The sequence below is a fragment of the Chrysoperla carnea genome, chromosome 4, assembly GCF_905475395.1.
Source record: "Chrysoperla carnea chromosome 4, inChrCarn1.1, whole genome shotgun sequence".
Taxonomy (NCBI): domain Eukaryota; kingdom Metazoa; phylum Arthropoda; class Insecta; order Neuroptera; family Chrysopidae; genus Chrysoperla; species Chrysoperla carnea.
Window position 1 is genome coordinate 11247548 of NC_058340.1, and position 16431 is coordinate 11263978.

At 28.4% G+C, this 16431-nt stretch overlaps 1 protein-coding gene across 1 annotated transcript in view; it reads left to right on the forward strand.

Moving 5' to 3' along the window:
* Positions 1–16431, forward strand: part of LOC123297444 (polyamine-transporting ATPase 13A3-like) — a 56362-nt gene that overhangs the window by 18406 nt on the left and 21525 nt on the right. The window contains exon 2 of the mRNA XM_044879107.1: positions 5847–5936. Within this exon, the coding sequence (XP_044735042.1) occupies positions 5903–5936 (34 nt within the window). The 5' untranslated portion in view covers positions 5847–5902. The remainder of the gene's footprint in view (positions 1–5846; positions 5937–16431) is intronic.

A 16431-nucleotide genomic window follows, 5' to 3' on the forward strand; every position in this document is an offset into this window, starting at 1 on the left:
TAAAGAAATGCATATTTATTTCAGGATAATGCAATTTATTGATTGGAATAAAGAATACCTATTCGCAAACGATTAGTCACTAACTCTTTCTGAATTTCAAAAATTTTATTGAACAATTCGTATCTGACCCTTAAAAATGTTCGATGGAAATCGAATAAGAAAATTTATCCCAGGATTTAAAAAAAAGTGCGTCGCAGCCTGAGAGACTGAATAGAGAAATCTAATAAAAGCGTAAAGAAGATGTGGAACCACGTACCGGTTTAACTCGGAACTCTTGACTTGGTGGAACATGGCTGTAATTTTGATATGTTGCGGTCATAATCTCTATGGTTAATAATCTCATAATCTCTATGGTCATAAACTCTTGGGTACCCGCAGTTTCTAAGATGCACAGGGGGGTTGAAAAATGGAAATTAACGATTCTTGAATAAAATTTATAATATAAACAATAAACATCCTTTTTTGTGTAGACTGAATAAGAAGAGTATTTGAGGGTAGGATATGTTTGCTTTGAAAATTGAAGTTGTTCAATTTAAAGGATATCCAAAGAAAAAATTAGGATGTATTTACTAGTATGTAATCCTACTAAATTTGGGCCATACTTTTCAAATTTGTGGTCAAAATTAACCTAGCACTAATAGGTTTCAAGAATGTGGAGGTCTGGTTTCGGAATTAAGTACATATGTGATAACTAGCGAAAAACTGACATCACAGCTGAAAAGAATGACCCAAAATTAGTGGGTTTCAAAAAAAATTTCAATAAGATCGGATTAAAATTGCCTGTGTTATTTAAAAAAATGGAATTTTTGAACTTGATGACGTCATCAAAATTCAAAATATTTAATTTTGCTCTATTACATCGAAATTTTATCCAATTTTGATAAACAAAGTATGTAATCTTACTAAATTTGGGCCATACTTTTCAAATTTTTGGTCAAAATTAACCTAGCACTAATAGGTTTCAAGAATGTGGAGGTCTGGTTTCGGAATTAAGCACATAAGTGATAACTAGCGGAAAACTGACATCACAGCTGAAAAGAATGACCCAAAATTAGTGGGTTTCAAAAAAAATTCCAATAAGATCGGATTAAAATTGCCTGTGTTATTTAAAAAAATCAAATTTTTGAACTTGATGACGTCATCAAAATTCAAAATATTTAATTTTGCTTTATTACATCGAAATTTTATCCAATTTTGATAAACAAAGTATGTAATCCTACTAAATTTGGGCCATACTTTTCAAATTTGTGGTCAAAATTAACCTAGCACTAATAGGTTTCAAGAATGTGGAGGTCTGGTTTCGGAATTAAGTACATATGTGATAACTAGCGAAAAACTGACATCACAGCTGAAAAGAATGACCCAAAATTAGTGGGTTTCAAAAAAAATTTCAATAAGATCGGATTAAAATTGCCTGTGTTATTTAAAAAAATGGAATTTTTGAACTTGATGACGTCATCAAAATTCAAAATATTTAATTTTGCTCTATTACATCGAAATTTTATCCAATTTTGATAAACAAAGTATGTAATCTTACTAAATTTGGGCCATACTTTTCAAATTTTTGGTCAAAATTAACCTAGCACTAATAGGTTTCAAGAATGTGGAGGTCTGGTTTCGGAATTAAGCACATAAGTGATAACTAGCGGAAAACTGACATCACAGCTGAAAAGAATGACCCAAAATTAGTGGGTTTCAAAAAAAATTCCAATAAGATCGGATCAAAATTGCCTGTGTTATTAAAAAAATGGAATTTTTGAACTTGATGACGTCATCAAAATTCAAAATATTTAATTTTGCTCTATTACATCGAAATTTTATCCAATTTTGATAAACAAAGTATGTAATCCTACTAAATTTGGGCCATACTTTTCAAATTTGTGGTCAAAATTAACCTAGCACTAATAGGTTTCAAGAATGTGGAGGTCTGGTTTCGGAATTAAGCACATAAGTGATAACTAGCGGAAAACTGACATCACAGCTGAAAAGAATGACCCAAAATTAGTGGGTTTCAAAAAAAATTCCAATAAGATCGGATCAAAATTGCCTGTGTTATTAAAAAAATGGAATTTTTGAACTTGATGACGTCATCAAAATTCAAAATATTTAATTTTGCTCTATTACATCGAAATTTTATCCAATTTTGATAAACAAAGTATGTAATCCTACTAAATTTGGGCCATACTTTTCAAATTTTTGGTCAAAATTAACCTAGCACTAATAGGTTTCAAGAATGTGGAGGTCTGGTTTCGGAATTAAGCACATAAGTGATAACTAGCGGAAAACTGACATCACAGCTGAAAAGAATGACCCAAAATTAGTGGGTTTCAAAAAAAATTCCAATAAGATCGGATCAAAATTGCCTGTGTTATTAAAAAAATGGAATTTTTGAACTTGATGACGTCATCAAAATTCAAAATATTTAATTTTGCTCTATTACATCGAAATTTTATCCAATTTTGATAAACAAAGTATGTAATCCTACTAAATTTGGGCCATACTTTTCAAATTTGTGGTCAAAATTAACCTAGCACTAATAGGTTTCAAGAATGTGGAGGTCTGGTTTCGGAATTAAGCACATAAGTGATAACTAGCGGAAAACTGACATCACAGCTGAAAAGAATGACCCAAAATTAGTGGGTTTCAAAAAAAATTCCAATAAGATCGGATCAAAATTGCCTGTGTTATTAAAAAAATGGAATTTTTGAACTTGATGACGTCATCAAAATTCAAAATATTTAATTTTGCTCTATTACATCGAAATTTTATCCAATTTTGATAAACAAAGTATGTAATCCTACTAAATTTGGGCCATACTTTTCAAATTTTTGGTCAAAATTAACCTAGCACTAATAGGTTTCAAGAATGTGGAGGTCTGGTTTCGGAATTAAGCACATAAGTGATAACTAGCGGAAAACTGACATCACAGCTGAAAAGAATGACCCAAAATTAGTGGGTTTCAAAAAAAATTCCAATAAGATCGGATCAAAATTGCCTGTGTTATTAAAAAAATGGAATTTTTGAACTTGATGACGTCATCAAAATTCAAAATATTTAATTTTGCTCTATTACATCGAAATTTTATCCAATTTTGATAAACAAAGTATTTAGTAACAGTGATTCAGATATACAATGGAAGTATATATACTCAAAAATAATGGAAACTATGAGCCCCCAAGAATTATCGAGAATTAGACCAGTTTGAGGGTCTCATGGTACCACCGACACGAAGTCATTTGAACATAAAATAATTAAATTAATATGTTAAATTTTTCAAATTCGCTTTTATCTGTGAATAATGTAGCTACTTATAATTAACCTAAGGCGGCAGATGCTGAATTACCCCTATCAATAAGCATCTATATCGAGTGACATCGCTGAATAGTATTTTGCAATGGCAAATATTTATTGATTTTATATTAACTTTCTCTAAAAATAAAAATATTATGTTAAAAATATTAAGTAATATATTGATGGTATTATATAAATGATAAATCGATCAAAAATAGAATAAACATATCTATCAAATTTTTATCTGAAATAAATCAGCAAACATGACTATCATATTTTAAAATGATATTTGAAATTATAATTATTATATAAATTATAATTATTATGCACATTTATTTTAATTCATAATTTTCACGTTTTCAGCATAAGCTGCATAAATTTATCAGTTGTATGTCCTTTGTGATTTAATTTATATATGTACATATGTTAAAGCGAAAAGGTCGTTGAAAACGCGCCGTTCCTTTTTACGATACAAATTGTTTCGAACGAGCTCAAACAAGAGCTCAATCAAATTTGAAAAAATATTTATAATACCGATTAGATGCGAAGACCAAAGGCTAATATTATTTTGGCGAGTTCGATCTAGTTATTTAAATGTATTAACAAATCAGTATTAACTCAATCCATTTAGGGTAACGTATTAAAATAATGATAGACACTCTCTCTAAAACCCGGTATACCTATATGAGGCGAGTATTTTTAGCCAACACGCATAGTAAGCAAATATCAGTAAACAAAATTACCCTGATTTTTTAGCTATCAAGAAAGTAAAAAAGTAGCAATAATATAGGATTAGTTTATTTTATTATGGATTATTCTCACGGCCAAATTTTTGTTCTAAGAAGCAGTGCTTAGACCATAGACTTACAAAATATACATTTATGATGAGCTGATGTAGGTTGTTTCACCATTTTTAATATACCGTGAACCGTTAACTATATATTTAGCAATAACCTTATTAAGAAAAGTTTGGAGCGGTATAAATAAAAACCTATGCATTATACAGAAAAAAATTTCGAATAAAAGTTATAGAAAATGTTTTTCTGTATGAAAATGATCCCTACCATTTTTGTTGTACGATGCACGATTCAAGAGATATTTGATAAAACGTGTTTTACAAGATGGCGGCTGAAGCTCACGCCCCTGCGTCCCGCCAATTTGGATTTACACTCGGAGGATACTGGGGTAAATATTTGAGAAAGTTTCAGTAACAAAAATTAACAATTATTCTCCTATTTACTAAATTTTCCCCTTTGCGATTAGATCGACCATCGTATGAAATTTCAATTTCCTAAATGTTTTATACTTAGACAGGTAAGATAAGAATATATCGGACACCGTACAGTCTACAAAATTAAAAGTCTGATACATAATGATAAGCAACAGATGTTGATAATTTTGTTTTGATAAAATTCTTAGAAAAAGGAGTGGTATAGGTATGATTTTCAATTTCTTAGTTGTTTTTTCAAAGGTTCTTAAGCTTTTATAATTTGCGTCTCTTTTATGAACAACTATGTCTTTATAATCTCCTAAGCTTAGTCGTGTATCAAAACCTAGTTTATTTTAATACACATTAAGCTCATCATACTTTAACTATCATTAATATAAAAGAAACCCGTTGTAACTAAGCAATTTATGTTATACCATTCTTAAGGAGGTCGTTTCGCTGGTTAGAAGTGAATTGTAATGAAACTTTTATCTCGAAAACGACTCGAATGAATCAAAAAACATATTTTAGATTTTAAGATTTAAGCTTAAGTGTTTAAGAAAAAAATATGTGGCGTTTGGTATGAATGCAATCTGTTCATTAATTAGGTGACAATATAAAATTTGTTTATCATTTTTATTGACGGCGCAAAAAATTTTAAATGGAATAAAATAATAAATATAATTTAGAAAATTACTTGTCCCACTTCCTTATCTTCGACTTAATAATAATCGGATAAATCTACTATAAATACTTTGTCTCATGATATTAACATTGAAAGAAAATTAATAAATATATTAAAATTGAATTAGAAGATTAAAGATTAAAATTGTGAACAAATCAAGAATGCAACTAAAGTAAGTATAATTAAATGAATGCACTAGCTCGAAACTAACTAAATGGAAACTAACTCGATAAATTATTACTTAGTTAGATATAGAGTAATTAAAGACCTTTTAAATTCGAGGATCGTGAAAAAATATGTATATGTTTGAGGATTTTCTGTGTTCTGCAATTTGGAATTCGGGAATTGTGAAAAAATGTGTCTCTTTGTTTTAATGTTTTACCGCAGTGTTTTATATGGGTGTATTTGTACTATCACTCAGGCTAAATTTTCTCACCCCTGCTTCGATAGCGACACTCAGTTTTCCATTGGTTATATGCATTTTTTATTCTTCATAATGCCCAAATAAGCATCTCAGAAGAAATACTGTGGCAGAATTTTTCAAACGTGGAACCCTAGTGCCTACTAGTGCCTCCTCTATACTACTTAATTTTCAGTTACTTACTCTGCTTTGTTAAAAGTTTTTTATTTTGGTTAAAATTAATTTGTGGTTATTTTTTGCAGATTTGCTTGAACAAATTTTAATAAAAATAAATCGAAATATAAGCAATTAAAACGTTATGATTGACCGTACGGATGAGCATTTTGATAAAGGTAAGTACCAACTATCCTAATAAGTTAATTGTTTGTTTAAACCACATTTATTACGGAAAAATATCACCTTGGTGAGTTATTTCAGACTACAGAGAATTTATTTCTGCACTAAATTACAGGAGTTATTTTTGTATTTAAATAGGTTCAGTATCACGTAGGTATTGAATGTAAATTAACAAAATCCTTACAAAAATAGGCGGGGTAAATGTCTCCATTTTAAGGAAAACCGTTTTAATCTATATCTCCATAACCGTACACTTTAGACCAAAAATGGTAATAACTTTTATTGTAGACAATTCCATTACCTACCATTTTTTTGTATCACTTACCGTTTATGACTAATACGAGACGATTTACTTCTTGATTATTTGACTAATATCTCTTCTAATATTTGTTTAAATGAGAAAATGATAATAACTTAACTTTTAAATATAAAGATATTACACGTTCAATATCGCTTTACAGCTACAAATAATTGAAAATTTTTTCCTGCACTAATTTACAGGAGTTTCTTGTAATAGACCTATTTTTTAATAAAAAATAGGTCTATTACAACGTATTGAATGAAAATACACAAAATCCTTACAAATTTGAAGCGGAGAAGTGCCGGCATTTTAAGAAAAACTGTTACGGCCTATAATCCTATAACCGTGCACTTTAAGCCAAGACTGGTAATATCCTTTTTTGTAGATAATTAAATTTCCTATCTTTTTAGTGAGTTTTTTTTTTTAAACTTTTAAATTTCAAGGGTTGGGGACTGCTTTTGCAGGTAAGAAGGCAAATTATTTAGTGCTAATTATGTCACTAACACTAATTTTTTTCATAAATTTATTGAATTTTTACAATTATACTACGTATACTTCTTTTTTATTAATCTAGCACGCGGTGGTTCCAACATTAAACGCGTTATAACTTCGCGTTATAATAATTTTAGAAAGAAAAGTTTAAAGTAAAAATTTAAAAAAATTTATAGATTTAAAAGCTAAGTTATTAGCATTTCATTGTTTATACAAATATTAGAAGAGATATCGGTCAAATAGTCAATAAGTAAATCATCATAGTCGTATAAGTCATAAACGGTTGGTGATACAAAAAAGAATTTTTTTTAAAAAAGGTAGGTAATTTAATTTAGTATATTTTATATTTATATGATTTCAAAATAAAATTTCATCTAAAAAACTCTTAACCAAATCTTCATTCTTAATAATAATTAAGTAATTCAATAAAAATAATGAATGACCTTATAAAATGAATGTTTGACTCATCCAAACAATTCAAGTTCAAATGATCGATTGGATGATACTATTGCTATAGTAGGTACTACGTAATAAATGTTTTGTAGTGTAAATTGAAATAATTTAATTAACACACCAGTAATTTTGTTAATTTTTTTTCAATTCGTGGAATTATAAAATTAAAACAAGCAAAATAAAGTAAATATCGTAATTAAATAAAAAATATTTACTCAAATAATTGATTATGATATTTTTCAAAACAATTGTATTTATTGTTCCAATTAAAAGGAGGTAATTATTATTATAGAAAATAATATCAATAATTTCTTAGAAGCTTCAGGTAGTTCTTGAGAAAACAAATATTCTTAGGATCGTTTTAGGAAAAGTTCGAATACCGATCTGTTTAAACTTACGGATTAAATTTTTTTTTAACATTATCGATTCCAGCACTTGTAATGGTTTGAAGCAAATAAAATTTGAAAAATTCTTTTTCAGTAAAGATGTCGCTATCGTCTGGATCTTAGCAAAAAAAAAAAAATTAAAAAAATGATGTCGTGATTAAAAAAAAATTGTTTGTCGACATGGAAAAAATGGCAATTATCATTAATTCTGTTTATCACTTAAATAATTCTGATTCTAGAAAAATTTTATTTTATACTGTTTACAATTTAAAAAGAAAACACGTTGTGGTGATAATACGTACATTACGTGAAGTAATTTATTATCAATAACTAAAATTTTCACATAATTATGACTGAATGTGCAGTAATAATAATTCATTAATTTTGTACACGATAAGAAAATTTTTGCCGATATGCAAAAAAAGGTGGAAACGGACTACTGTATGGTCTCGATGATTTTCAATTGCTATAAAATTTTAAGCATAGATTATTTTACATGTGGCCAACTATAGCATTTGAGCCGATATTCGTATTTAACGATCCCAAAAACCCCCGAGTAATGAATTTTCACGGTTCGATCTAGCTATTTTCAAAAATAGCTAGATCCGGAGCGGGCAAAAATAATATTTTCCGCCCTTTACATAACATATACAGGTGAATTTAAGTAGACATATGCTTGAAACTCGATAAATTTAATCGAGAAAAATTCTTCAAACGAAAAATATTAGTTTCAAAGGGGCACATCTTATGCCGGCGTCGAATGGGATCTAAGTTTTGAGGTTAAAAATTAAAACCTCACTCTGATTCATAACTGACAAACATCAGACGAACGCTTTAAATTCGAAAGTTGTTCTTTATAAATAAGCAAACATTTTTTTGTAAATCGAATTGTTTAGACAGTAATTGATACCAAAAATCTAGCTTTTTGTGCGCTTTGTTCGTTCAATTCGAACTAAAATGGCTTTTATAGAAAAACGCACTCTTTTTATTGAATTTATTGGACAAATTTTTTCGAAGAGGGCCTGAATTTCGCAAAAACAATTATACAAAATAACAAATTTGATGCGAAAAAGCAATTTAGGGTAAAACTTTTCAATTTGTTTTTGCCTAACTGTACAGTTTGCGGAAAAATGTTTCGAACAAAAAATGTTACTTAATCAATAACAACTTTCTAATTTAAAGTGTTCATCTATCGATTGCCAGTTATGGCGTAGAGTGATCTTGAAAACCTAAGTCACGTTTAATGTCCGCGTAAGATGTGCGCCTACACATCCAGCATTTTTTACTTTAAGCTTTTTATTGTTTCCGCGACTAATTAGTAAGACTTAGTAATAAACGCCATGCATTTCTTACCGTGTATTTTGACATTAATAATAATAATAAATAATAATAACCAAGAAGTTTGATAAAATGACCATGAATTTGACTGTTAAAATTAGTAAAATAGCTGATAATGAAAGTAATAAGCTAATTATATTAGTACAAAAAATTTTCATATTTACATAAATTAACAAAATTTACAAACATTCTCTGTAAAAAAATATTTATTTAAAATAACATTACTTATAAACGTGATATAGATTATGTTTGATTTTAAGATTAGTTTTTGAATGCATAAGTCGATATGCATATTTGTACCAGATAATTGATTGATTACAAAATTTGTTTATATTTTAGCTGTAGTTACTCGTAGAAAAAAATTTGGAACCCCATAAATAGATATGCAAATATAGTAACAATGGGCAAAAAATCATATTGTGTCTAGAAAATAGGTGGTCATTAGATATCTGGAGACTGAAAATTGAAAATTAATTTGCACTATAATTTCCATTTAGCACAAAATGGATTTTGCTCTTGTTGGATCCCTTGTGCCTTTATATAAATGGTATCCTATTAATATTGCAAAATAATTTTGGGCATTATTCATTGTCCATAAATAAGGAAAAAATTGCATATAAGCATACGGTCGGAGACTTTTTGTTTTCAAGATATAAAAAAGTTTGAAACAAAAATTTAAAAAAAAATAATAAAAATTTTTTTGGATTTCATCTGAGATTTTTTTCATGAAAATAAGGTAACGAGTTCATATAAACATTAGGTAAAGATCTTTTCATTTTCATTTAATGACAAAAATTATTAAATGCCCTCACTGAATTTGTACTTTTATTAATTAATTTTAAGTAATTAAAAAGATATTAATTACTAAAATAATGGTTCAGTTCAAATGTCCAGTCATTAAAGTTACGGAAGAAAAATATTTGAACCAAATTTAAATTTCATGAATATTCCCTATTATAGCCAACTATGTGTCATTGAAATACATAGGAAAATAAAATTGCTTTGAATGTTTATCGTCAATCTATATTGTTTGTATTTTGTGAATATCATAAAAATAAAACTTAAGGACATTTCCATTTAGAATTAAAATGACCTTCTTCTTAGTATTAAGGCCGCTAGTAGGATTCAATCATTAAATTTTATATCAGGTTGATACTAATCAGATTCTAGGTCAACAATTTTTGATAGGACCCACATCCTCCTTCGCTTACCTCGACATTTTAATATATAAGCGTATCATCACTTAAGATCGTAAACTTGTTATTTATATACACATATTTGAGGTCAAGGAATACTTGACGCTATGCGATATGTCAATATATTAAAATGTATCAGATTATAGTCCCGGTAAAATCCGTCATTGAGCATGATTAATTTTCTCATGGGAAATTTTTGCAGGATCCCGTTTAAAACATGCTCATGAACGTAAAAGTGCAGGTTGCCAGTGGGTAATCGGGTAGGATATTACTTATTTACACAAATTTTTTTAAAACAAATAGTAATATTGAACGAATCGCTTCGGAAAATTTTTTAATCATATAATTGGGATCAAAATTTTTAAAAAATGTTACATTTTTCTCTAAACTCTCCAGTTTTCGAGTAAAAAATTCGTAAACTTTGAAAAACGTGATTTTTACGATTTTCATCCCTCAAAAAACCCATGAAAAAATCTGCTTTTTAATATTTATAAAATTTTTATTTGTAGTGTAAAGCTTACTCAACCCCGCAAAAATTTTTGGCTTAGTTACATTTTAAATGCTTGATTATAATTTCTTAAGAGAGCTCGCCAAAAACCATCCAAAATTTGCTGTTCTATACATGCTAGAATGATTGGATTTTCACCAATCTACTCGAATTAAAGTCAAATTAACGGAAAAGTTCGAAATATTTCATTTTCCACAACGCAACCCCCGGAAAATCGTTAAAACGATTTTCCAATTTTCCTTTCCTGTCAGTTTGATTTTAATGTTCAGAAAAATTATAAACGCCTATTGTGGCAAGATTAACACGTGTGTAAGAATTTATTGTTTAGTAAATATTCACATGTTTATTATTTATATACCTATCAAATGTGTGTGGTTGTGGTTAAATAAATTAAAATAAATTAATAAACTTTTTTATTTATTTATTTTATTTTAATTTCAATTCATTCATTTAAAAAGATAAATGAAGAAAATCCTTGACCCGCCTTACCATGTATGAAAAATTAATAAATGATAATTCTTGTAGGTAATAGGTATAATTTATACTTTTACTTTATTTTTTACTTGATAAAAAAATGTCGAAATTTTTTTATTAAAAAATTCTACAAATATGGATATTACACGCACGCAAGCTTCTATCTCCATTGTAGATTCCTTCTTTTTATTAGGAAAAAAATTTAGTAATTTTAAAACTGCATCTCGTTAAGTTGAAATTCGTTGAGAAAATCAATTTTGCAACTAAGGAATTTTTGCATTTCTTAAACCGCTGTAACTGTAGTTAATATTGAATATGGGTATATTCAACAAAATTGCTAAATAAAATTGACATTTTGCTCTTTTGATTCCCGTCATTGAGATTGCGATCGGATAAAATCTCAGACCTTGCGGCCTGCTCAAAGTCAATCACTTTTTTTAAGTGCAAAATGGATTGGTGCAAAAACTATTATATCAAATGAAACGTTTCAAAGCTAATTTTGTTCTTTGAGTTATCAGCTACAAGATATAGGGGTAATTTTTTTAAAACAATTATATTTGCAAGCAAATAAATTCGTTTGAAACATAGCGTTTTCTCGGCATTTTTTCGAAAAAATTTGCAACCAAAAAAATTATTTTTTGGTTTTTTTTTTTCATTCGAAGTTCTAGAAAAAAATCTAACGAACAAAAGGTTCCAGAGCACCAGTATCCTACAGTGCACCATTTAAGAGTTATATCGCTTACAAGAAAACAAAAAATTTGCTTAATAACTCCAGTCCCAAGGTTCCGGGTGAGCGGACTCGACAGGTCCATTATGTGAGTACCCCCCACAATACATTAAAACCACTTCTGACCTGTAACCAACAACAACATGTACAATTCGTAATTCTATTAGCCTATAAGCAAAAAAGTTTAAGTTTTTTTTAATCTACCCTAAAAATACTGCCTTTGGTATTTGTTATGTTTTAACCCAAGCTTTAGACACGTCAAGGTCTTAATTAAACCAAAACCAAAATTGCATTATGTTTTTAAAATATTTTTGCTACTAATAAAAATCAGAGAGACATAACAAATCTCGAGTAACGATAGTATTTCATAGACCAAGAAATTTCAAAGTTCTATAACTTTTTATTTTCTGCAGTACACATACTAAGGTAACACTAGCAAACATTTTTCACCCCCCACTATACTACGAAAAAAATTCCAAATAAGAGTTAAAAATAAAAAATAAAAACAGAATTATTTATTCAGTTCCGAGTTAAATAAATTTTTTTCATTAATATTTAGCATCTATGCTATTAGAAATAATAACACAAATATTAATTGCTTTATTAATTAATCAATAATTATAAACACAATAAATTTTTCCATAAAATTATCATAACCTGTTATTAATTACTTGTATGTTTTTATTTTTTTATTTTTATATAAATTAAGTACACTAAAAAATAATATGTGGCGCATGTTCACGCAAGATTTTTTTCATAAACATGTTATAGAATACTTTGCCGTGTTACAAAAAAGTTTACCGGGCAAGAAGGGGCACATAAACAAAAAGCTTTGAGTTTGATAAACTTAATGAAAAATGTTACCTTTTTAAGAGCAAATATGAATCACAAATATTTAATTATATTAATAGAAACATTAACATTAAATACTAATACATAAAGCACAAACCTTCGCCTTCAATATAAAAAAATCCTTACTTAATTGCAATAACAAACACAGTAACCGTTAATTGAATAAATCGGTAAATCGAGAGCAACAACAATAATAACATGCATCCGTAAGAGCAGAACGATTGCGGCTTACAAAACAGGCGGGGGCGAGGTTAAGGCAATTCAAGTGATCTGTTTGTGATGGAGTGGTTATCTAACTACACCAAAAAACAACATTCAATGCAAAAAAAAAGTTTATTTTCTGACTTTTGTCCGGATTTTTGGTATAAATACTCCTCTGTGCAACTTTATATATAAAAATTACGTGTCACGTTGTTTGTCTGCTATCGACTCCTAAACTACTGAACCGGTTTTTAATTTGATTTGCACACCGTGTGCAATTTGATCCAACTTGAAAGGTAGGATAGCTTACATCTCAATTTATAGTCGCAATATTATTTTATTGCAAATTATTTGTCTATTATTTGACTGTCACAATTATCTGTTGGCACCAAACGATTCTAACAGATGGCGATATCTGTTGACTGGATTCAATATTTGTAGTATTCAATAGATGGCGCTATGTTAAAAATACAAACGTTTCATATAAGCTACAATTTAATAGCATAACCACCACGTGTTGCTGAGACTAAGGTATAACCTAAATTTATTTTGTAAAAATCTTAATACAGTGAAATTCAATTGTTCTTATTTTTACAATTTTTGGTGTTAGCATAGCCGGCCACGTGTTACGGTCTTCATGACTGATGTCCTTCTACTGTTCCCCTTGAATAGTTTACTACAATGTAATATAACAAGAACCTTAGCCACAGCAACGTGTGGCCGGGACTGCTAGTGTAATATTATATATCGAAAGGCACTTAATTCTTGTCGATTGTCATACACCATCTCATGTGTACCTAAATTATGTGCGAATATTTAAAAACAGTTTTGGACAAATAGTAAAAATACCTTATTGAATGTAATAATTAGATTTGACATTTTGTGTGAACCATCCTATACACAACAACCTAATTCCCTTCCCATTTCATATCATTGAAAATAACAGGAAATATTTCATTAGTTGAATAAATATCAGCAATAAATATTGAAACTAATTCAAGGTGATTGATTTTTTTTAAATAAACCTTATGCATGAATTAATTAATAGGATAACAACATATTCTATTAATCTGTATTCTGTCTACTTTAATATTGTAATCAATCTGCTTTACTTTGCCACATACATACTTAAATTATTAGGGGCAAATATTTTACAAGTTAATAATCGTTAAGACACATTCTAGAATGGCATATTCAATCATACCATTAATAAATGTTAAAAATAATGGTGTGAACGCCACACGACCTATTCAACGAACATAAAGGTCGCATAATATATTTACAATGCGACAAACAGTGAACAAATATTTCCCAAGCAACTCACGGAAATGTAAATATTAAGGTTGCAATTCTATGGAAGAATATGACTTTTTATGGGACCCGGCTCAAAATGTTCGTATGAGTGTATAGAACAAAGTCATATTGATTAGAAAGTGTGCTTTTATTAAGCGCGCGCGCTTAGAAGTTCGCCCAAACTAATTCTGCTGAAAAAACATGAAATTTGAGATAACAGTCATTTTATCTTATATTTTGCGGTATTCTAAGCATTTTTTTTTTCTCATGAAATTTTTTTCCTAAAACTCACCGTTTTTGAGATACAAGTGATTGAGAAAAAACAAAACCTCAATTTGATATTGCCCACATTAACGATTATTGCGTGGTTTCGATCAAATATTTGACTTCAAACTTGTTGTATCAAACAATTTTTGTCTCTTGGATCTTTTCACGTCTCTCACCTTTTTTGAGATTTTAAGATATAAGCGTTATAAAAAAATTCGCATTTTTATGCTGAAAGTTTGTGATTTTTATGTTTGAAAGTTATGATTATGATCAACTATATTATTTAAAAGCGATTGAAATTTATTTTTTTGACTATTCTAAGAACTTTTTGTGTCTTATCATTTTTCAATTTACCATTGTCACTTTTGATGAGGATGCCAGGATCAACAAAATCTCGCAATATTAGTAAATTTGACTGAGACCCAATTCCCATAAAATATAGAATATTTTCGAGTAGAACATACAAACATATCAGAGAAACTTTTTGAATTATTAAAATGAAAATGGACCTACTTCAAGGTCCAAAGTGAATATTCAAACGAATTAACGTATAAGTCATTTTGAACAACATAACAAATATTCTAAAAAATTTTGAAACTTAACCGGCAACTTAACCGGTCATTGTGCTTTATAGTTTATTATAACAAAAGGTGAATAAATTATTAAAAATTTATTAAAACAAAAAGCTAAAATTAAGAAACTCAATTAATAGTGTTGAAATTATAAATTAAACAATTAAAAAAAAAATAATAATAATAATAATAAATAACTTTTAATATACCTTTTGCCAAAGGTCAGATTACGCAGTTCGCAAATTGAGCTGCAACTTGATGAGAAACCTGTCTCAGTTTTAAAATTCAGATGTATATATCTGTCTGTATTGCGTCATCTTACAGAAAACTATACAGAACCAACTATACATAAATCCGTGTTACCCACTACAGGGGTTTTTTGAATCTACATGCTTTGAAACGAATTTTAAAGCTAATTTTTTTGTTTCGAAAACTGACATTTTTGACCCCGTTATTACCGGATGGGTTTAGTATGAAATTGAAATAAATATACTCAATATTTGAAGCTATCTACAAATTCAACTCTCTATCTTTTATAGTTTTTGAGGAAAAGAAAAGTTAAGTTTTACCCTAATTTGGACCATCACTGGATAACAAACATATTTTCGAAGAAATGTTTCAAAAATTGTTTATTTTTAAGTAAGGAACATTTTTAGTATTTAAAAGAAGGGATGTTCAAAAGATTTGTCCTATGGGCCCATTATACTAAAATTCAAACCTATTTTGCTCGTTTGTGAATTCAAAGCCATACGTTCTCAAAACTTTTTAATAATTTCAGCTCGATAATTCTTTTTGTTTTTGAGTTATCGTGCTCACAGAAAGATGGACGGACAAACGAAAATGGACTAATAAGGTGATTTTATGAACACCTATACCAAAGTTTGTAGCATCAATATTTCTAAGCGTTACAAACTTGGGACTAAAACTAACACAAACTTTACAAACTTGGGACAAACTTTAAAAACTAATTGTAAATTAATTAAAACAAAATAAATGTTCTCTCAGCAATTATAACATGATTAGAGTAAAAATAATTTTTTTTTTAATTATTAATTTTGGGGAAATTATTGGATATAAATTTGTCCTCGATTTACACGTGTCTCAAAAAAAAAAAAAAAAAAACATAACAAAAAATTGTTTTTATAAAAATATACGTACAAAATATTTGTTTTCCTTATTAATTCAGTGATGTTTCTTATTAGTCATATAATAAGGAAAGTCAAAATACCAGTATTTAATTATTTATTCATACGGTAAAAGCATGATATTCTCTACGACCTTTTGACAATTAGAAGAGTAAACTTTAATGTATATTTGAAGAGCATACTTGAATGGTTTATCTATTCAGTTAGGTTAAGAATATTTTGGAATTGATGGCAGAGTGTCTAACGGTCCTTAAAAAATTTGAAATGTTTTTGATTTTTTTTCGCA